This window comes from Dendropsophus ebraccatus, chromosome 6 (genome assembly GCF_027789765.1).
Source record: "Dendropsophus ebraccatus isolate aDenEbr1 chromosome 6, aDenEbr1.pat, whole genome shotgun sequence".
NCBI lineage: Eukaryota > Metazoa > Chordata > Amphibia > Anura > Hylidae > Dendropsophus > Dendropsophus ebraccatus.
Genome location: NC_091459.1, coordinates 109,422,596 through 109,446,726, shown reverse-complemented (window position 1 = coordinate 109,446,726; position 24,131 = coordinate 109,422,596). Strand labels below are relative to the sequence as shown.

At 43.7% G+C, this 24,131-nt stretch overlaps 2 protein-coding genes across 3 annotated transcripts in view; one reads left to right on the top strand and one right to left on the bottom strand.

Moving 5' to 3' along the window:
- Positions 1 to 3,420: 3,420 nt before the first annotated feature.
- RNF168 (ring finger protein 168) lies at positions 3,421 to 16,440 on the bottom strand. 2 transcript variants are annotated; one of them, XM_069975614.1, is made up of 7 exons: positions 16,155 to 16,440; positions 13,997 to 14,331; positions 13,839 to 13,915; positions 9,263 to 9,442; positions 8,814 to 8,938; positions 7,727 to 7,793; positions 3,421 to 4,834 (listed from the first exon to the last, which is right to left on the bottom strand). In XM_069975614.1, the coding sequence occupies exons 2-7, from the start codon at positions 14,307 to 14,309 to the stop codon at positions 3,983 to 3,985; spliced, it is 1,614 nt and encodes a 537-aa protein (XP_069831715.1). In that variant the 5' UTR covers positions 14,310 to 14,331; positions 16,155 to 16,440; the 3' UTR covers positions 3,421 to 3,982. The 2 variants fall into 2 exon arrangements, with proteins under 2 accessions (XP_069831715.1, XP_069831714.1); XM_069975613.1 differs by lacking the exon at positions 16,155 to 16,440 and adding an exon at positions 15,744 to 15,888.
- GK5 (glycerol kinase 5) overlaps positions 16,224 to 24,131 on the top strand; it is a 24,533-nt gene continuing 16,625 nt past the window's right edge. Inside the window, exons 1-3 of the mRNA XM_069975615.1 lie at positions 16,224 to 16,428; positions 22,108 to 22,201; positions 22,286 to 22,361. Coding sequence (XP_069831716.1) covers positions 16,285 to 16,428; positions 22,108 to 22,201; positions 22,286 to 22,361 — 314 coding nt within the window. The 5' untranslated portion in view covers positions 16,224 to 16,284. The remainder of the gene's footprint in view (positions 16,429 to 22,107; positions 22,202 to 22,285; positions 22,362 to 24,131) is intronic.

Below are 24,131 nucleotides of genomic sequence, written 5' to 3'. Positions count from 1 at the left end.
TGACGTAGTTGGGAGTGAATGCACAGCGTGTGCTCCCAGCTTATGCTCCTGATCAGTCAAACACACACACACCCCGACCGAACAAAACTTCAGATATGTCAGACATATCAAAATTTTTTTTTTAAAAAACATGCTTTATTGTTACAATAATGCAGATAAGACAAGTAGTTCCAGTCAGAGTGTCAGTACATAATTTAGACATCTCCACGTGTAGTATACCATTTTAACAGAGATCTTTGTAGTAATCTTTTTACTCCTAGGTCTGTAACCATGACAAGGGGGCATCCTCTACGTCTAGAGGAAAGAAGGTGTCACCACCAGCACAGACACTGATTCTTTACTGTACGAGTGGTAAGACTGTGGAAGTCTGCCACGTAATGCTTTAATGGCTGATTCATTAAATAAGTTCAAAGGAGGCCTGGAGGCTTTTCTTGAAAATTATAATATTATAAGTTATGGGAACTAAATTACATGTGATAGGACGCTAATCCAGGGGATATTCTGATTGCCATTGGAGTCAACAAGGAATTTTCTCCCTGTGATGGGGCAATTGTCATCTGCCTCATAAGGGGTTTTGCCTTCCCCTGGATCAACACAGTAGGGTTTCTGTAACCTAATGGACTCTTTTCAACCTTATTAACCATGTTACTATTTAAAAATTCCCACAGCCATGCCTTCAGACCTCGACCAAGCTCCTTACACTCCATCCATGGTTGCCACAGCTGCAGCAGACGTCGACCTCCATGTGTGGGCTTAGAGTAACCACCAATAAGAGATTTGGCTAAGGCTGTAACCTTAAGATGCCTCCACAGTACCATTCTGTATATTGGAACTGGCCTATTTAATCTAACCATCAAAACTTTAAAAGGTAAACTATCAGTAAGTTAGAAGAATCTAACCTGCTGATATCTCCCTATAGTACACGAAATGCTGAGTTTGAAGGTATGGCTGACAGATTGTAAGCCCTCACAGGCAGGGTCCGCTCTCCTCATGTACCAGCCTGCCATTTATCTTGTGTTTTTGCACAAGCAGATAGCATTGAGCAGAGATACCAAACTGTTCACGTTAGTCAACGACCTTCGAACCTGAACACTTGATATATATTTGATTCCCCACCGGATATGTTGGATGCAGCCTTGGGGCCAGTTCACATGGAGTAAAACTCTCCGCCGTGAAATTTCGCTAGTTTTTCTCCGTGTGAACTGGTCCTTAGGGAGTCCTGGAAAACACAGTCCTGGACACAGCCATTGGCTAAAGATAAAGAACATTGCCGAACATGAACAGTTCAGCAGCTTTATTTTTTTATTTTGGGGTCCTTTTACATTATAGATAAATTGCTTAATCATTTGTTAGCGAATGACAAGTGATGGTAAATCACTAAGTTGTTAATGCAATCGTAATTGTGTTTGTATATATACACTGCCAATGATTGTATTTTCATTCATATCTATATACTGTGATTGATGAGCATTTACACCAAAAGACTTGAGAACAATAATAATTTTAAGGTCAACTCAAAAGATTCGATCAAACCTGCATGATTTTTCGTTTATAGTTTGACCGTCACGTTTACACCAGAAGATTATTGCTTAAATTCAAATAATTTCGTTTTTTTTTTTTTTGCACAATAATCGTCCCATCAAAGGCCCTTAAAAAGGAGAAGTCTGACATTTCCCTTTTTTTTTTTCAAAAGAGCTGGAGAGGAGGTGGCTGAACATAATAGGCACCTACACAACCGTTCAAAAGTTTGGGGTCACATTGAAATGTCCTTATTTAGGAAAAGCACTGTACTTTTCAATAAAGATAACTTTAAACTAGTCCTAACTTTAAACAAATACACTCTATACATTGCTAATGTGGTAAATGACTATTCTAGCTGCAAATGTCTGGGTTTTGGTGCAATATCTACATAGGTGTATAGAGGCCCATTTCCAGCAACTATCACTCCAGTGTTCTAATGGTACAATGTGTTTGCTCATTGGCTCAGAAGGCTAATTGATGATTAGAAAACCCTTGTGCAATCATGTTTACACATCTGAAAACAGTCTAGCTCGTTACAGAAGCTACAAAACTGACCTTCCTTTGAGCAGATTGTGTTTCTGGAGCATCACATTTGTGGGGTCAATTAAACGCTCAAAATGGCCAGAAAAAGAGAACTGTCATCTGAAACTCGACAGTCTATTTTTGTTCTTAGAAATTAAGACTATTCCATGCGAGAAATTGCTAAGAAATAGAAGATTTCCTACAACGGTGTGTACTACTCCCTTGAGAGGACAGCACAAACAGGCTCTAACCAGAGTAGAAAAAGAAGTGGGAGGCCGCGTTGCACAACTAAGCAAGAAGATAAGCACATTAGAGTCTCTAGTTTGAGAAACAGACGCATCACAGGTCCCCAACTGGCATCTTCATTAAATAGTACCCGCAAAACACCAGTGTCAACATCTACAGTGAAGAGGCGGCTGCAGGATTTTGGGCTTCAGGGCAGAGTGGCAAAGTAAAAGCCATATCTGAAACTGGCCAATAAAAGATTAAGATGGGCAAAAGAACACAGACATTGGACAGAGGAAGACTGGAAAAAAGTGTTGTGGACGGATGAATCCAAGTTTGAGGTGTTTGGATCACAAAGAAGAACGTTTGTGAGACGCAGAACAAATGAAAAGATGCTGGAAGAATGCCTGACGCCATCTGTTAAGCATGGTGGAGGTAATGTGATGGTCTGGGGTTGCTTTGGTGCTGGTAAGGTGGGAGATTTGTACAGGGTAAAAGGGATTCTGAATAAGGAAGGCTATCACTCAATTTTGCAACGCCATGCCATACCCAGTGGACAGCGCTTGATTGGAGCCAATTTCATCCTACAACAGGACAATGACCCTAAATACACCTCCAAATTGTGCAAGAACTATTTACAGCAGAAGCAGGCAGCTGGTATTCTATCGGTAATGGAGTGGCCAGCGCAGTCACCAGATCTGAACCCCATTGAGCTGTTGTGGGAGCAGCTTGACCGTATGGTACGCCAGAAATGCCCATCCAACCAATCCAACTTGGGGATTGGTTGGAAGCGTGGGGTGCAATTTTTCCAGCTTACCTCAACAGATTAATAGCTAGGATGCCAAAGGTGTGGAATGCTGGAATTGCTGCAAAAGGAGGATTCTTTGATGAAAGCAAAGTTTGATGTAAAAACAATGTTATTTCAAATACAAATCATTATTTCTAACCTTGCCAATGTCTTGACTCTATTTTCTATTCATTTCACAACGTATGGTGGTGAAGAAGTGTGACTTTTCATGGAAAACACAAAATTGTTTGGGTGACTCCAAACTTTTGAACGGTAGTGTACCTCCCCAGCTCCAACGCAGGGGTCTGCTGTCCCCTGGCCGCTTCCACTAAAAATGTCCGCTTGTAAAAAGAAAAGTCTAAATATTCAGCATGGGTATGGTTTATTACAGCAAATAAGGAGCAAGCCAAATTCTCTCTCTCTTATACAGCTTTACATTTAAAGGGGTTATCCAGCGCTACAAAAACATGGCCACTTTCCCCCTACTGTTGTCTCCAGTTCAGGTGCAGTTTGCAATTAAGCTCCATTTACTTCAATGAAACCGAGTTTCAAAACCCCACCCAAACTGGAGACAACAGTAGGGGAAAAGTGGCCATGTTTTTGTAGCGCTGGATAACCCCTTTAACAAACAAACCATAAAAAAAAAAAAAAAAACATGGAAGCTGTGTCTAACATGTACTATAACTACAGGAATGATCTCTACAGGTCCTTCCATTATTCACCAGTCCAACATCTGATATTCTCCCTTCTCCCACTCTGCACACCAGGAGGCTGCAATGTATATCGGGTGCCTCATAAGCAAACTAAAGCTTATTGCAAAGAGCAGAAAGCAAATTTAATGCTGTTAAGTCTTTAAAGCTATAACCAAAGGCAACTGGTAAACACTGCAATCTGCAACACAAACTGGGAAGACAGGCACTTTTAATCTCACTTTCTGGCAGACTTCTGAAACATGTCCAATATAGTTTGCTGCTTATTACTTGGCCTTAAGACTTGGTTCCTTGAGGATGAGTGCCTTTCTCTATTTCGAGGTTGTGTCGTACATTTTTTGGGTGCGGGTGTTTTATTTTCATCTGGTGAGTCCCTGCTTTTAGTGCTGTCCGCTGTGCTGTCATTAGGCATCTTCAGAGGTGTAACATTCGGTGTCCCTGGTTGCACACACGTTCTCTTTGGCCGCAGCTTGTACTCATCCGGGGATCCTTTGTGTCTGATAACAGTTTTTTGTTCTTTGTCCAGAAGCTTTTGCAGCTTCAGTGCCAGCAGCCTGTCCTCTTCTTCCTGCATTTTCCTCTGCGTCAGAGTCTCTTCCAGTTCCAATAATCTCTCCGTATGTAATCCTAGAAAGGAGCTGCTTTCCGAACAAGAGACCCTTTGACGCTTTTCAGTTGTATGACTGTCTTCATGTATGGGGGATCCTAAAGCCCGTTTGGCTGTAGATTTAACCCACTGCTCTGGTGTACTAGTAACAATGTTGGGCTCCAAAGCACTTTGACCACTGGAAGACGTTGTCGGAGAAAGGTCTATAGCAGCCAAGTCTGATGGGGTCTTACTTCTTGCCCTGGTTTTAGCATCAGAATCCTTTGAAGCGTTCTCTACTTGCTGGCCACTTTGGAACGCATCAACAGGTGAAAATTTAGACAGACAAGGTATTGGATGCTCTGTAGAAGACTCATGCCTTTTATTGCCAACATGAAAACTGAACTGAGGTGACAGAGTTGGCATTGAGTCTTCATCCGAGTCCAGCAGAGATACACAACCTCCCAAGCTGGTATTCATATTCTGGAAAGACAGGAGACACAATAAGGTGGTGCAGACTCACAGAACATAGCTAGTACTAGCATCAGCGGAGGGAATTGGTACAGACAGTAACACTATTTGGGGTGGAGCTATGATGGGTTACACATACAAGGAGGCAGTTTACGCACGGCGGAGTGATGGCCTATCAACCAAACATGTTGAGGGGGCTGTGTCTATTATTTTAAGTTACAATACACCTTTCACTCCCATATATAAAGAGTAGGGCTGCATATTATTATATAAGGCGCCCTTCACACGGCTGTGTCAGTTTTTAATGTCAGGAAATCCTGAGCAGGAGGCCTCTCAAAGCTTCAGGTAAGCATCAGGATCTCCTGACAGTAATCTGTTTCTACCTTCAGGAAACCATCAGAAATTGCCTTCAGGATTTCCTGAACAGGAAAAAAATATGCTGGTCTAAACATTCCACATACATCACAGGTACCCACATGGCCCCTGGAGTAGCGTGTAGCTTAACCTATACACCATGCTGGGAGATGTAGTTCTACAGCTTACCCTATACACCATGCTGGGGGATGGGATGTATGAAGGGGGCCTTTTATAGACAATCTGAAGGGATTATGATATTATAACAGGAGCAGTGCTTGGTGATTGGGATTTTAACTTTTCCTACTTCATTTTCTTACCTTTTCATTTTATATGAACTCATAATAAAAGTTATATTTATGGGGAGGTTATAGAAGGGGTTTTGTACAATGGGCCTAGTGCCCGAGGGTTTTTGTGGCATATGTTATCATGTAAGCCCAGACCCTACCTTAAAGGAGAAGTCCGGCCAAAATTAATTTTTGATATGTTGTTACTTATGAAAAGTTATACAAATTTCTAATGTACATTAATTATGGGAAATGCACATATAGAGCTATTTCCCTTAATTTAGTAGATCAGGAAGTGTTAGAAATATCTCTGAAGAAGTGACGTCACGACCCAGGGTGTAATTCCTATGGAGTGTCCAGCAGGGGGCGCTCTCTATATAGAAGTCTATGGGACTTTATTGCTTCTATGGGTTTCTATGTAATGTAATGTAATGCAATGTTATGTACAGTGCTTTATTGAATGAATACATCTATGGAATACTTTGGGGAGCAAGTGTCCTTGCTCCCCAAAGTATTGCATAAATGTATTCATTCAATACATTCAATACACAGTAAGCCCGCCGATCCGCCGCATTTCCGCCGAATTTCCGCCGCATTTCCGCCGCATTCCCGCCGATCCGGACCATATACATTGAACTACAGCTCCCATCATCTGCTTCTAGTATGAACAGGTGATGGGAGCTGTAGCTGGGTAAGGGATATGACATGCCGCCGGGCGCAGGGGGGAGCCGCTCAGTACACAGGAGCTCTCCCCCCTCCTCCTCCTCCTTCCGTGATAACTTCCGCCTATACCAATGCTGACTCCCTGCCTGACCGCCGCTCTCCGCTCTCCCCCCCATACATACCGGCTCCCGATGCATCCTGGTGTCCGCGCTGATGCCGGGAGCCGGTATATGTGAGCGGAGAGCGGCGGCCAGGCAGGGAGTCAGCATTGGTATAGGCGGAAGTTATCCCGGAAGGAGGAGGAGGAGGGGGAGCGCTCCTGTGTACTGAGCGGCTCCCCCTGCGCCCGGCGGCATGTCATATCCATTACCCAACTACAGCTCCCATCACCTGTTCATACTAGAAGCAGATGATGGGAGCTGTAGTTCAATGTATATGGTCCGGATCGGCGGGAATGCGGCGGATCAGCGTGTGGCGGATCGGCGGAAATTCGGCGGAAATGCGGCGGATCGGCGGGCTTACTGTGTATTGAATGTATTGAATGAATACATTTATGCAATACTTTGGGGAGCAAGGACACTTGCTCCCCAAAGTATTCCATAGATGTATTCATTCAATAAAGCACTGTACACTACATTACATTACATTACATAGAAACCCATAGAAACAATAAAGTCCCATAGACTTCTATATAGAGAGCGCCCCCTGCTGGACACTCCATAGGAATTACACCCTGGGTCGTGACGTCACTTCTTCAGAGATATTTCTAACACTTCCTGATCTACTAAATTAAGGGAAATAGCAGTATATGTGCATTTCCCATAATTAATGTACATTAGAAATTTGTATAACTTTTCATAAGTAACAACATATCAAAAATTAATTTTGGCCGGACTTCTCCTTTAAGAGAGGTCCTGTGTTTAGTTTTAACTAAACTGCAGGTCACAACCCAAGACAGTGAGCTATAAACTTGTACAGTTTTACTTTTTTGTGCCACATACGTTCAATAAGAGTCAAGATTTTTATGTTGAAATTCCCCATAAGACATACATGGTATGCACTATGCACTTTTTATGCTAAAAAGTAATTTGTATGAATCCTGTACAACATATTGCAGGGGGTAGTTCACAAAAAAAAAAAAAAAAAAATCAACTGCTGCCATAAGGTGCCAGAGATTTGTAATTTACTTCTATTAAAAAATTTCAAGCCTTCCAGTACTTATCAGCTTCTGTATGCCCAACAGGAAGTTGTATTATTTCCAGTCTGGAGAGCAGGAGAGGTTTTCTATAGGGATTTGCTCCTGCTTTGGACAGTTCCTGACATGGACAGAGGAGGCAACAGAGAGCACTATGTATGACAGGAAAGAAAACACCACTTCCTGCTGGACACACAGCAGATGATAAGTACTGGAAGACTTAAGATTTTTTAATAGAAGTGAATTACAAATCTCTGGCACTTTATGGCACCAGTTGATTTGCAAGAAAAATTTTTTGGGTGAACTACCCCTTTAAGCTTCCCTATCCCTGTCCTATATATACATGACGATTTGAACCAATTCAATTACTGCTGCAAACTTTTACTGCAAACAAAGTGCATTTACCTCAAAATTGTCACTCTCTAGTTGAGCACGAGTAAGAACGCTTTGTTTGGCTTTCGGGGACAAAAACCTGTACAGATAGAGGACAATGCAACAAATGTTTAAATAGGTCATGGTAGACAGAAGCAAACTTGATGTTTCACCCTTAAATAAAGCACAGTCAATGTTTTTACCAGTCACACATGGGTATTCATGTAGAGTCTGGCGACGCGCCATGGAACAGCTACGGATCCTCTCCAGTTAAAAAACGCCACCAACATGTGTGGATTGGGAACAAATATTCTAATACTAGTTGTATTGGATGTGCTGGCCAATGTGGGGTGAGGGTGTGCCTCCATCTTTGGATCCTTGCACTCCACTGCTTCCCCATGGGCGATTTAAAAGTGTTGGCCATTTTATAGCAAAATAGTTCAGTGTACAGTATTAGTAAGTGTACTTATAGCACTTACTGACAGCAGCTCCCTGTGTACCCCAAAGAGCTACAATCAGGCACCCCTCCTCCAGGCTGTGCTCCCTGCTTTGTGGTATGTCCATAAGATGGCCGACATAGAGGAGCATGTGACCATGCCCAGCCCCCCAGTGTCCTCCATAGGCATACACAGGGTCAGTGGTGGACACTGGGGGGCTGGGCATGGTCACATGATCCTCCATGTTGGCGATCTTATGGACAGAAACACCACAGAGCAGGACAGCATAGCCTGGAGGAGGGGAGTCTGATTTTAGCTCTATGAGGTAAATAGGGAGCTGCTGTCAGTATATACAGTGAGGACACTTACCAATACCGCACAGTGAACAATTTTACTATAAAAGTGGCCAACCTCTTAAAGCAGAGAAAGGCTGGATCCTACATGTCTAGAATGTGTAGGTTTGGTGCTAACCCAGAAAAAAACAGTGCAAATGGTATGGAAAGAACCTATTCTTCTTTCTAATTATCTTTATTATGTATACATCTTAAAATTTGCAGTGTGCCGTGGCACTTTAGTTTTTATGTCTCAGACACAGCAAAAGTTATTAAATGACAGGAATACTAAGTTTAAGCAAGTTTCAAGTAATTTACAATACTGAACTGGTAACAATTGGCAGTCCTCACCTTTCAATGTCTCCAGAAGGTTTTGGTTTGGCCTTCACACGTTTAGTTGACTTTGAGCTTGGGGTCTTCTGGGAAACTACAGGTACCTCTACAGCGGATGACTGTCCAGATGTAGTGGACTCATTCTATAAAGTAAAAAAAAATAAAAATTATATCCACACTGTGTAAGCCGCATTTGTATTTGTTTTAAAACACTACAACTACCAGCAACTCATGTGCAGCTTTAAATATCAATTGATCTACACACTCAAATAGGATGTGCGGTACTGTATAACAAATAGTAAACTAAAATGAATGGCCCAGCAGGAGCAGCTTCTAGTGTTACATGGCTGCCCCCCAGACTACCCTATTTGATACTATATTTCATGCTGCTAACTGCATATATGGTTAGGTGACACGGCCACTAAAACATTAGTCATATTACTTTTGTTTTTCCCATTTTTACTTACCAGATCACTGCTTAGCATCCGAGCCAATTCCTCATCTCGCTTCAGCTGCTCATCCAGTTGCCTTTGCATGTATTCCACGTGTAATCGTTGTTCCTCCTCTTCCTCAGCTAACAGTTTCTGAATATACTCTTCACTTGCTCTGCGCTCTTCCTCTTCTCTGCTAAGCTGCTCAGCTTTAACCTGAAGAGATATGACACAGAAAAGAAGGGAAATTACCATTAAAGGGGTATTCCAGCATATAAAGAGGCACAGTATATTGGAGAATCAATTTCAATTTCTTTGAAAATCGTAAATTCGATTTTCAAAGAAAAGAAAAAAAAATGCCCTCCTACCTTCAGGGGGAGCAGTGGCGCTGCTCCTCCTGCAGGTCAGAGTGGGACCGCACACCAGCACCCACCTATAAGATTACCACCAGGAACGTCAGTGTGAACCACCCCTGCCCTTGGAGTGTAAGTGTGCCCCGCATCCTGCCCAGAGTGTCAATGACATCCCCTCCCGGCATGGCTTGACAGAGCCCCCCGTACAGCTACACACGCCCGGCACAGAATCTCAGTGCACACCCCCCTCCCGTTCCTGCCGGTCATGGGTTCACAGTGCAAGCCCCCGTCCCATTCCCGCCCTCAGCATTGCCTGGCGTCCTGTATTATTAGAGTGTTATATCTTTGTCCCCTCCCCATAGTCATACACCTCTGTCCACAGTCTGTGCCCACCCCTACTACTAACACCCACAATACTGCTCCTAATACTGTTCTACTACCCCAATACTACTCTACTACTAACACTAATACTGCTCTACTACTACCCCCAATACTACTCTATTACAACCCCCAATACTACTCCTAATACTGCTCTACTACCCCCAATACTGCTCCCACTACCATTGCTACTATTACCCCCACTCCTGATACTACTACTCCCCTTATCTACTACTACACAATATTCTATGCTTCTGTTACTACACCCCTTATCCACTATGCCTCTACTACTACACCCATCATATTCAGCAAAAAAATGTACAGTGTTACTGTCAGTTAAAAAGGTTGTCCGGGTTTTAAAAAAAAAAAAAAATCAGCATGCCCCAGTGCGCAGGTTGTATGTGGTATTACAATTCAGCACCATTCACTTTAACGGAAGCGACCTGCAAAACCCACATCTAAACTGAGGACAAGGAGGAGTGGTGCTGCTTCTGAAAGAAAGAGGCCATGTTTTTATAAACCTGGGCAACTCCTTTAAAAAAAAATGGTTTGATATGGCAGAGGGATGCTCAGTGTTCCTCCACTGCCCTGTGTCCCTCAGTGCTGCCCTGCCATCATCCTCCCCAGCAGCCGCAGCCCGCACAGATCTAGGAGTCGGGTCGTGACATCAAGTTATCCAGGAAGTGAAGCCTTGATGCAGTAGTAAGTGCAGGGAAAGTACTTTATAAGCATTTCCCGTAATAAGTGTATATTGGAGATTTGTATAACTTTAGGGGAGCAATACAATACTTTAATAAAAATTTTCGCCGGACTTCTTTAAGTTCACAGCCGCACACTTCTTCTCCCTGATATAGCTAGCAATTGATTGCGGTCTCAGCACAAAGACGCTGACAAAACTTCTGAAAAGTCTATGTAACATATCAAAAAAATTTTTAAGCAGCAATAACACTTTAGAGTGCGTTCACATGTAGAGGATTAGCAGCAAATCCTTAGCAGATTTGATGGCACAGATATCAATGTAAGTAAATAACTGCATCAAATCTGCTGCGGATCATGTGTGAACGCACCCTAAGGCTGGGTTCACACTACGTATATTTCAGTCAGTATTGTGGTCCTCATATTGCAACCAAAACCAGGAGTGGATTAAAAACACAAAGGATCTGTTCACACAATGTGAAATTGAGTGGATGGCCGCCATATAACAGTAAATAACGGCCATTATTACAATATAACAGCCGTTGTTTTAAAATAACAGCAAATATTTGCCATTAAATGGCGGCCATCCACTCAATTTCAACATTGTGTGAACAGATCCTTTCTGTGTTTTTAATCCACTCCTGGTTTTGGTTGCAATATGAGGACCACAATACTGACTGAAATATACGTAGTGTGAACACAGCCTTAAAGGGTATGTTCACATAGGAAAAAAAAAAATCATGGATTCCAGAACTGAATGCTTTGTCCTACAATGAGGATTTATAAAATTGATACAGAGACTTATAAATTGATATGCCCTGTGATTATCCTCCCCTAAGAGACTACAAATATTCAGTCTGAGAAGCTGCCCTGTCATCTCCTTTAGTTTAACTGTGTGACGGGAGCCCCTCTGGTCATCAGCAGTGACCGTGTTTAGGTCCACTCCATGGACTGCCGTATCGTTAGTTCCATGTAGGATAATCATACTGGCAGTTCTGTGTCATGAATCATTCTGATGAACAGGCTTTGCACAATTCAAGCAAACTGCATAAGAATACAACGTTGGTGTCCAACTAACATTTCTAAACACCCAATTCATCGTTCCTCACACAGATGGACTATAACAAGCAGACGGACAGTTCCGGTTGTTGTTTACGGGAAACAGAAAGTTAAAACTCCAGTGTTAAAGAGCGCTAAAACTATAAATCACTAACAGAAGAATATTGCCTGGCCGGATAAATCCAGATTTCTGTTGCACTATGCACTTAATGGTAAGGTCAGAATGTAACACAAGTAGAGATGATCAAACAGGGCTGAAGTTCAGGTTCGTACGAACCTGAACCATCGGCATTTGACTCCCGCTACTTCCGTTTCCGTGGGGAAGGTGGAGACAGCCTGGAAAACAGGGATACCGACTATGACCTAGGCTGTATCCCTTTTTTCCAGGTGGTAAAACCTTACCCACGGAACAGGAAGGCAGCAGGAGTCAAATGCCAATGGTTCTGGTTCGTAGGAACCAGAACTTTGGCCCTGTTCGATCATCTCTAAACATAAGCAGCATATATCAGCATGCTACCAGATATGTGTATGAACCTAACTCATGTTGTTATTATGCAACAGCACATGGGTGGTATTTAGTAAAAAGGACAGCAGAAAAAGCTCTGATATCTGGAAATCCTTAAGGGTGCGTTCACACATACAGGATGCGCAGCAGATTTGATGATGCAGATTTGTTGCTGTGTTCAGTTATTTAGATGAAATCTGCTGCGGATCCTGCATGTGTGAACGCACCCTATAGGGGTTATTCAGGATTAGAAAAACATAGATGATTTCTTCCAAAAATAGTGGGACTCTCTAGTCTTCAGGTTGTGCATAGTATATCAACTCAGCGCTGTTCTCGGATGAAAAAAACTGCCTTTTTATAATCTTGGATAACCCTTGAAAATACAACAATTGTTTGGTCAGCGTTTCCCTTTAACGCCTAGACGACCCTGGACGTACAGTTACGTCATGGAAGTCTGTCACCAGACGACCCTGGACCTAACTGTACGTCCTGTGTGGTTCTCCCGCTATGAAGCGCTCTCCGGAGCGGAGAGCGCTTTATAGGAGGTGGGGGGCAGGCTGCAGTGAGCAGCCGGGACCTCACCGGTAATGACACGCTGCAGCGATCGCCCTGCCGCGTGTCATTAACGGACGCGGCGTTTAAGTGTAAGTACCCTGTCACTTACCGATCGGGACTAAAGGGACTTCAAATGTGTAAAAAAAAAAAAAAAGAAAAAAAAAAAAAAAGTTCAAAACACTATTACACTACCCTAACCCCCCCCCATACCATTATATAAATAAAATATATAAAAATAAACATATAATATACCGTAGCGTGCGTAATTGTCCGATCTATTAAAATATAACAAGCGTCATTGCGAACAGTGACCGGCGTACACGAAAAGAGGGAAAAAAGTGCACGGATTACCGATTTTATGTTACATTATATATTTTAAAAAATATATAAAAAGTGATCAAAAAGTCCGATCTTCACAAATATGGTATTAATAAAAACTAGAGATCATGGCGGAAAAAATGACACCCCATACAGCCCCGTAGGTGAAAAAATAAAACAGTTATAAGCGTCACAATAGGCCAATTTTATTAATAATTAATTGCCAAAAAAAGGATTTCATAAAAAAAAAATATATATAACATTAGAGAATCTGTGTAACCTGCATATGGTTGTGTTCGGGCTGACCTATAGAATAACGGTATCATGTCGCTTTTACCATATAGTGCATTATGTAGACACAGGAGCCCCCAAAACGTTACCATATTGCATTCTTATTTACGATTTCACCTATTTATATCTTCATAAATAATATATTTGGGATTCCGTCATACATGTTATGGTAGAATGAAAGACGCCATTACAAAGTACAACTATTCCTGTAAAAAACAAGCCATTACATGGCTTGTAGATAGAAAACTAAAAGTGCTAGAGCTCTTAGAAGGGGAGGAGGGAAAAACGAAAACACTAAGATCAAAATTTGCGCGGTCCACTGGGTCATTTTGGGCCTGGTCGTCAAAGGGTTAAAATGCATAAAACCTTTAGGACAGCAGCAGTGTAAAATCAGTCACACAGGTTAGAAAATATTTTATTAGAGAAAACAGCATGTGTGATGATAGAAAATTTTTACCTTGTTAATTTCAGCCTCATATTCTTGCCGGATTTCTCCAGGTTTGCATATGAGAGGTGCTGGATGGATAGCTAAATCTACAATGGGAAAAACAAGTGTTGCATAAAGGTGGACAGGAGCTCAATTGTTGATGATTACTTCTATAGTCACAACCTTACCATCCTCAAAGTCATCCTCTGCAGTGTCCTGCCCGCGGGCACGGCGCTCACACTCCTCTGGGTACTGGTGCTGGATAATTTCCCACAGTTCTGCATCGACTAGAGTACCGGCACGTGCATTTTTACGTGCCCAATTGGAAACTCGTTGCCTACAGTAAGGACAGCATAAGCTAGCTTTTTCTACAGTTAACTCGAAGCACGGACGGCACAGGGTGTGACTGCATGGCAGCGTCACCGGCTCCAGGAGTATCTCGCGGCAAATACCACAAATGCATTCCGATCGTGGCAAAGGACATTTTCTTTTCTTCGACATACTGGACTTATAGGTCAATCATCTGCAGATTGCAAGAAGAAATGAATTAGGAAATGTATGACCTATACGGTCTACTTAAGTGCATCCAATCATATGGTGGCATTATGTACTACAAGCATTCACAACTGTGTGGATCCAGCGGAGGGGAACACTGGCAGCATGTGACGGCTATCATAATGCTCCTGCAGCATCATTTCCACCAATAGGGTGGGTTCACGCTGAGGAATTCTCGCGGATTTCACGGCAAACTCGCAGCTGGGGTGTACATCCCTGCTGCGATTTTGTCTGCCATTGAGTAAACAAGGACGGGATCCGCAGCGAGTTTCGCTGCGTAGTCGGGCGAGAAACTCGCTGCGGATACGTCAAGTGTGTTTGTACCCTATATGAACCCACAGAATGAAGAATAAAATTTTATGCGCTGACTTTTTCCCCCTCTTGGCAGGCAGGTGTATCTTAGCTGCTTCTTACACTCTGCCAATCACCACTGTCTGGTTGGAGTCACTGGAAAACAGGAAACCTATGGCTGGAAAGAACACTCCCAGCCATAGTGAAGAAAGTCCCGCTATGCCCACAGGATGGACTGTTCTGGAAGGTTATATACACCTTGATGGGCAGTGTTCTTTACAACAAAAGCTTTTGACATGTCACAAACATGTCAAACCTTTTGACTGGTCGGGTCTCCATGATAAGGAGAATGGGTGGGAGAAGCACAAAGTAACCTTTTACTCCCAGACTCCATGCAGCAGATCCATTATAAGTCTATGGGAGAGCCTGGATGGAGAGGACTATGAGCAGGAAAGTAGCAGATGGTGTCCAGGCAGAACTAACTTGTCAGGATAGGGGACAAGTGAGAGATTGTGGGGGTCCAACCTCACTACCCCACCGATCTCCATATCCGGCCCCCGCGCCTTAGGAATACAGCTGCAGGTATAGCATGTGACCCCGCCTCCATTCATTCCTATGGAGCTGCCGGAAAGAGCCAAGTACAGCACTCTGCTCTTTCTGGCGGCTCCATTGAAATGAATGGATCCAGGGGTCACATGCCATACCTGCAGCTGTATTCCTAAGGATCGGGGGCCGGATATGGAGATCGGACCTCTCACTTGCCCCCTGACCTCTACTGCTCTCCAGACTGGAAAGAATACACCATGTCCTGCAGGACATACAGCAGCTGATAAGTACTGGAAGACCTGAGAATTTTTTTAAATATAAAATTAAATACATTTTTTTATGAACTACCCCTTTATCTAGCTACATAACACAACCATAATTAATGTAATACTGTCACATACGATCTCCTCAGCTGTGTACATATTGACCCGCCACATAAATCTGTATACACAGCACTGACAGACGTGTCCGTACAAGTCCATAGAGCCAACAGCCGGATCACAGGGTCCGGCAGTCATCCTTATACCTATAGCTCATACTGACCGTCACTACGAGGCCGGTACCCGCCGCCCGGAAGGTCCTGTCACACCGCGACCACACAAGCCCTCCGCACCGATCTCCTAACCCGCCAAATCTGCAGCGCGCGCTTCTGCCGCTAGAGCGCGAACACCACAGGAGGCCGCCATGTTTCCGGAGACCACGGGCCGCGCATGGCTGGGCTAAAAATACCATTGCTGGGGTCAGTGATAGATAAAGAGCCGGCTAGGATCCCAGAATAGCAATCCCTCATATGGGAGACGTGTCCGCCCTCGGTTTACCCTGTAATTTCTAGTTTGTAACCTCCTTCACCACAATAGGGGTCTTTATTATCACTTCGCCTATCTACCCTTTGGCCTCTGATACCTCATATACGTGTATGACCCGTAGGGAGTGTCCTGCCCCTCAGCCTCCTACCTGCCAGTAGTAAACATGTCGGCCGTCTCTGGTAACCACAGCCCTCGGTGCGCTCAGCAGGCCCCGCCCACTGTAAACATGGTTCCACCTGATGGGGCTCCGCCCAGGAGAACTCTGCTGCCTGCGCTGAATGAGCGCGGGTGCCCCGACCATGGGATCTGTCCGGAACGGGTACCGGGAGCGGCTGGTGCTGGCCGTGGATGTGGGCAGTACGATCCTGCGCTGTCACGTGTATAACGCGGCCGCGGAGACCTGTGGGAGCGCGCAGGACAAGGTATCTGTGCAGTACCGGGGGGCGCGGAGACTGGCACTGCCCTCCTTGGTCTCCTAGCCTGTCTATAGCTGTGTGACCAATCAGTGTGGCCAGTCTGCAATGTTATGGGAGCACTGGGCGTCTTGGGAGATAATCCGCTGCGGATTTAGCCAATATAGCTGAAATCCGCAGCTGATTCGGTACATGTGAACAAAACAAACTTTGTTGTCAGTAGCAACCAATCAGCACTTTGCTTTCTTTTCTCTTGGCTGTTGCTATGGGCAACAAAGCTTTATCTGCCCAGGCATGATGGGAATTGTAGTTTGTAACAGCTGCAGTTGGACACCTGTGCTTTAGACCAGGGATGGGGAACCTTGGCTCTCCAGCTGTTACAAAACTACAACTCCCATCATGCCTGGACAGCCGAAGCTTTAGCTTTATCTGCCCAAGCATGATGGGAATTGTAGTTATGTAACAGCTTGAAGGTTTCCCATCCCTTCTTAAGACTGTCTTATCTTTCCCGGTGTTCTTAACCTCCTGACATCTGAAAACTGGGAGTTGTAGTTTTGCTCCACCTGGAGAGCCACAGCTTGGTGAATGCTATTATGGAATTACAGGGCTCAGCATGCCAGAGCCGGCTCTAGACATGGTCATTTACCATTAAATATATAGTGAGCCACGACCCGTCAGAAGCTTTGATCAGAGCAGGTCTGGATGTTCAGACTCACACAGATGATTAGAAGCAGTCAGGAGAAGTGCCCTGCTAAGCGCTTCGCTCCCTGGCTGGCAACTAGAGATGAGCGAACCTGGAGCATGCTCGAGTCTATCCGAACCTGAACTTTCGGCATTTGATTAGCGGTGGCTGCTGAAATTGGATAAAGCCCTAAGGCTATGTGGAAATCATGGATATAGTCATTGGCTGTATCCATGTTTTCCAGACAACCTTAGAGCTTTATCCAACTTCAGCAGCCCCAGCTAATCAAATGCCGAGCGATTGGGCTCGGATGGACTTGAACCCGAACCCGGTTCACTCATCTCTACTGGCCACCTTTTACTGCAAGAGACTATCTCCATTGTTAAGGGGTTATCCAGCGCTACAAAAACATGGCCACTTTCTCCCTACTGTTGTCTCCAGATTGGGTGGGGTTTTGAAACTCTGTTCCATTGAAGTAAATGGAGCTTAATTGCAAACCACACCTGAACTGGAGACAACAGTAGGGGGGAAAGTGGCCATGTTTTTGTAGCGCTGGATAACCCCTTTAGTCTAGAGATTGTCTCCTGCGGCAAGACGCAGATCATATCAAGCCAGGGAGAGAAGCTCTCGGACCAGAACTTCTCTTGGGTCATTTTAACACTCACAGGATGGGAATAGCTGCCATAGATTTTAGTATAACTTCAGCAATATAAAACCGTCCTCAATGGTGGGGAAACAAGATAGGAGTCAGCGAGAAGAATAAGGCTGTTGTATCCACTGCCCACCTCCTCCAGCACCAGTCCGGGGACAGGGAGACAAAACATCATTCTTTTTTTCTGTACTGTTCTATCTCCTATATAATGTATAGCTGTTGTTGCACAACTACAACTCCCATCATGCTCTAGCTGGAGAGCCTTAAAGGGGTTGTCCGGCGATAAAAAATTATTCACAGAATAACACACATTACAAAGTTATACAACTTTGTAATGTATGTTATGTCTGTGAATGGCCCCCTTCCCCGTGTCCCACCACCCCCACCCGTGTACCCGGAAGTGTGGTGCGCTATACATTACCTGTCACGTGCCGACCACGGTCTCCGATCCTCAGCAGTGACGTCTTCTTCGGGAGGCCGGCGGATCTTCCCGAGTGCCGGCCGCCCTCTGCAGCGTCATCCGAAGCTCAGCTGCGATTGGCTGAGCATAACTGTGCTCAGCCAATCGCGGCTGAGCGGCTGATGACGCGGCCACGTCATCAGCTGCTCAGCCGCGATTGGCTGAGCACAGTTATGCTCAGCCAATCGAGGCTGAGCTTCGGATGACGCTGCAGAGGGTGGCCGGCACTCTGGAAGATCCGCCGGCCTCCCAAAGAAGACGTCACTGCTGAGGATCGGAGACCGTGGACGACACAAGATGCGGTGAGTATAATGCACCACACTTCCGGGTCTAGCGTGGGTGGGGGGAAACACGGGGAAGGGGGCCATTCACAGACATAACATATATTACAAAGTTGTATAACTTTGTAATGTGTGTTATTCTGTGAATAATTTTTTATCGCCGGACAACCCCTTTAAGTTGCGGAAAACAAGTGTAACTGAGAGTCCCTGTCATTAAAATTAAAGGGTTTATCCAGCGCTACAAAAACATGGCCACTTTCCCCCTACTGTTGTCTCCAGATTGGGTGGGGTTTTAAAACTCTGTTCCATTTAAGTAAATGGAGCTTAATTGCCAACCGCACCTGAACTGGAGACAACAGTAGGGGGAAAAGTGGCCATGTTTTTGTAGCGCTGGATAACCTCTTTAACACGCCATCAGGCATATCAAATGTTATTGATCGCTGTGGGTGTCACTGCCAAGACCTGCTGTGATCCGGAGATATAGCTAGGGAGACAGCGCGGCAGCCTGGTTATTCACTCCCCGACCATCTCTCCATTACGGCTTATTCTATCAATGGAACTCTAGAGACTACATAGACAGAATCAGAGAGTGGCCAGGCAGTGGATCGTGCTGCTGCCCCGCTCTCTCCAGGGCTATATCTCCTGACCCGTTGTGATCAATAACGTTCAATATACCTGATGACATGTCAAAAGTTACTTTGTATGACAGTGAGTCTTCAAAAACAAAACACCTCATAAGTTTTGTATCAGTGGGGTCTGGGTGCTGAAACCCCCATCGATTTCTAAAAGGACCAGGGAGAGTCACTCTGGTGTCTCTCCTCGCTCCCTGAAGATGGGTTCATAGACTCACTGTGTAACCTGTATTCAGTGAGCGGAGACAGACAGCATTCAGCAGAGTACTTCTCCCTTGTTCTTTTAACATTCGGTGGGCTCCTCAGCACTCAGACCCATACTTCTGACACTTCTGACTACTTGACATCTCAAAAGTCGTTGTTGCCTATACTATACCGAAATGTTATAATGTAAGACGATAAATCAATCTCAAATAGCCAAAAATGAATGTTTATTGAATCAATCACAGAAAAACAATTAAAAACAAGACCTGGGGAGGTGGGGAAACCGTGCTGCTGGGACAAGTTGTTTAAAGTGCCAGTGCATCCATATACATAATATTGTAAACTATATAATATAATCCATCGAGCATAAAGTGCATAAAAAAAGTGCTAGTGCCAGTAGCTACAGTACGCTGATAGGAATCACTTCCATGTAAACAAGTACATATGGATGACAGTTAATGTTTTGCACAGTTAATGTAACACAGGTCCCAGTCCACTGGCCACCAAACCTCACACTACTACGCCGTTTCGCTCTCCAAGCTTCATCTTGTCGCTGTCGTCTGTCTTTTTTTTTTTTTTTTTTTTTATAAATATAAACACCAGTTACATTTTATGGCATTTTTGTCCATCCTTGGTTGAAAATTTATTCCCATCATTCCATGTAGTTTTTCAATAGTTGGAGAGTAACAGGTTGAAGATTACTGCTTTAGGTTATGTTCACACTATGTAAAAAGAACAGTCATATTTCATAACGCCTGTTGTTATGAAATACGGCCTTTGTCTTTACATAGTGGGAACATAGCCTTAGGGCCCTATTACACGGGACGATTATCGTGCGAAAAATCGTCTTATTCAAATTTAAACGATAATCGTTCTGTGTAATTGCAGGAAATGATCGAAAAATCGTTTGTATGTCGTTGATTTTGATCTGAACCTAAAATTATCGTTAATTGTTCGCTGTAATTCCACATTCGTTCGCTGTAGTTTCGCATTTTTTCACTAATCGTTCAGTGTAATTGCCCATTGTTTTGCTGAGATCAGAAGGAATAAACAATCATAGTAACGATCGTATCTAACGATTATCGTTCTGTGTAATATGGTGAAAGATTTCAGGTTAACGATAAACAATGTCGTTTGTGATCGTTTATCGTTAGTTGCTAATCGTTAAAAATCGTTCCGTCTAAAAGGACCCTTAGGGTGGGTTCACACATACCGGAATCGCAGCAGGTTTCAAGCTCCGGCCTGATTCTATGGCTGCCGGCTTGTTAACATCTCGCATCAGGGAGTCGGGAGCCAGAGAAGCAGGCTGGAGCGTGGACAGGTAAAGCATTCACTAGACAGCGGTGGGTTAAGGAGGCGCCATGCTTTACATACTAACAGCGAAATGAAGGAATTCTGCTGCGAGTATGTAGACCTATTCAAACTGATAGTGCCAGGAATCACAGCAGATCTCGCAGCGTGAAATCCCGCGCAATTCCGCTACTTGTGAACCCACCAATAAAGGGGTATTTGTATCTGCAGAAGTTATCCCCTAGCCACCAGATAACCAGTGGCTCTTGGCTCTAGTTATGCAGTGAAAACTATATCTTTCAGCACGTCGGGTTTTCATAGGTTTAGTTCTACAGATTAAATATCTGCTAAAGATTGCAACAAGCAGTTTATTTTTGTAGGTGTGTTACACACTGAAATAGGATCCTGTGGTATATCTCTCTATGGCAGGTGCAGGGACTGAGGCCTACAAATGACCTTCACAACCACTCTCCAGATATCCTGTCATACCCTGAAGTAGTCACTATAGTAATAGGGGGCAGTCTGTTGTTGGACATGGTTACAGTTGGGTTCACTACTTTTGTTTTCGTCACCCACAGTCCAAGGAATAATAACATGGTAATAACCCAGTGGTGACAGGGAGATAAGATACAGACTGGACTCTGACCCTGTCTGGCTAGAAGTCCCTCGGCCATGATAGGATGTAGCACTGGGGCTACTGATTATAACTTGGTTTGCAAATAGTTGATTAGGTTTGCAAATAGTTGATTAGGTATCAGTGACCCGCGAGGCTTTGGAAGTCAATAGGACTCACAATGTATACCCCTTACAGGAAAAATGACATATATTATGTACATAGGAGAACCATGTATTGCACAGAATCAGGTGGTGGAGGGGCCGCCCCTACACTGTTACTGGTACAAAACACTTGTCATACTCCTCTAACACTGCCATTCAGTGGTGTATTCCTTTCAGTCTGACACAGTGATCTCTCCTGCCACCTCTGTGCATGACAGGAACTGTCCAGGGGTGGCAGCAGAGAACACGTGGTCAAACTGAAAGAAATACACCACTTCCTGTAGGACATACAGCAGCTGATAAGTACTGGAAGACTTTAAATAGCAATCATTCACAAATTTGTTGATTCAAAAAACTATTTTTAATTCTCTGGAGTACCCCCTTTAACTGGTGTATTATTTCCCCAGGCTTATTTACTCCTTTACACAGATTATTTGTCTTGCGCTTATATACTATACTTATATAATCACTGGGTGTTGGAATCTGAAATCTCATCTTAACAGGTTTATGGCTCAGGGTTTGTCCTGTAATAAGGCTTTCCTGAGGACTAATATTACATTCTCTTTACACAGGGATTTTCTTCCCTCATTATATGGGAAATGTATACATCACTGTCACATTCGCTGGATCATCTTGTAATGCTTAAAAATAATATGTAAATAGATGGGCGCTATTATTAAGAGTCTTTATTTTTTTTTCTTTCTTGACAGATAAAAGTTTTATATCCCTGCCGTGGACGTGTCGAGATCGACCCCGAGGAACTATGGAAGCAGTTTGTGACTGTAGTGAAGGAGGCCGTGCAAGGTGATGGCTTAGAGACAGTAATGGCTATACCTGCTCTGCAACTTCACTATTAACTCTTTACTGATATTTCCTATGTCTCCACAGATGCCGGTATCCACTTAACTCAAGTTGCTGGTCTGGGAATCTCCACGCAGAGGGCGACGTTCATTACCTGGAACAAGTAAGTGGTTAAACGGGCACTGAACCTTCATTATGTCATAGCAACATATCAAATGTTATTGGCCGGGGTCTCGGTGTTCAGACTGCAACAGATCTGGAGAACAAGCTGGGGAAAGTTCATACTCGGTATGTTCTCTCCTGGTTCTGTGTCACATATTAATCTATTGCTCACATAGACCCAGGCAGTGCACCTCTCTCCCAAGCTTGTTCTTCTGGTTATGGCCTGAACACGTAGACCCAGACTGCTAAAAACTTTTGACATGTCTCTTTGTTTTTGTTTTTGGTGACAGACATGCTAGAAGCATGATGGGTAGTAATCTAGAAGTGTTATATTAAAGGGAACCTGTCACATTGTTTGGGCACAGTTATCTATTAGCATGCCTATATGCAGCTATTATAGTCCTTAATCAGTCCAGCTAAATAGTCAAAGAGGCAGTACCAAGCTCTGAAGATCCCAGGGCGGGCACGCCCCATCTCCCCACTCCTTCCAAGCTTTATTAACAGTCAGCCACAGAAAGGGGCTCTTCCACCTTAAAGTGATGGCATAAGGCATATTGTATGGGGTCCATGAGGGTGAAGTAGACACAGCACTGGTGTATCCTTCACTGTTTGTACCCTACACAGCTGCTTTGCATGAAAACTTAGTGAAGGGACACAGGGGTAAAATAGAGTATTGTTTTTTACCCTATGATCTTTGAGGGTTCTAGAGTTTATACCCCTTGATGGCATAAACTACCAATCTGCTGTCACTTTGTGAGATTGGGAAGTATTTTAAAAAGGGGACAGCTTGCAAAGTCCTGTGTGCAGTGGATTGCTGTGCCTGCAGGGTATTGGCATGCAGCAGGGGATTAGTATGTAGCACAGCCAGAGGGGGCAGCAGAGGGCCCATGTCTGTACTCTGCGCATTAGAGAGGGAATGGGAACACACAGCCACTTTAAGATTTACATATAGATATATGTTAAATACATTACACATTTGTAACTTTGTAAAAGCCATTGTATTAAAGGAGAAGTTCAGTAAAATTTTTATTAAAGTATTGTATTCCCCCCCCAAAAGTTATGCAAATCACCAATATACACTCATTACGGGAAATGCACATAAAGTACTTGATCACCATTCTATCCAGGAAGTTAAGTCCTAGATGTAGTAGCAATTGCAGGGAAAAAAAGCACTTTATAAGCATTTCCCGTAATAAGTGTATGTTGGGGATTTATATAACTTTTGGGGGGTAATACAATACTTTAATAAAAAAATTCCGCCGGATTTCTCCTTTAAATATCCCTTTAATATATAATCGACACTCCCATCATTCTGCTGTTAATTCCCAGGGACATGGGCGGCTGCCACAGGAAGCCACATGGCTTTTATGTTGGGAAAAAAAACAATCCAGTGCTTTCTCATACATACGGCCTTTGTGTGGATTTTCTCAATAGCAGTTGTTGTAAATGTTCCTAGATTTGCTTCAGATGAATGGTTTTGAGTTTATTCTCTTCCTCTCCATTTACAGCTCAGGAACCGTGATACGTTGGTTTGTTGGGGTTGTAATATGGGCTTTTTATTTGGTCTATTTGATCCACACTGGACTGTTGTTAAAGGGGTTGTCTAGCGAAAAACTTTTTCTTTTAAATCAACTGGTGTCAGAAAGTTATGTAGATTTGTAATTTACTTCTATTAAAAAATCTCAAGTCTTCCCATACATATCAGCTACTATATGTCATATAGGAAATGTTGTTTTATTTTCAGTCTGACACAGTGCTCTCTGCTGACATC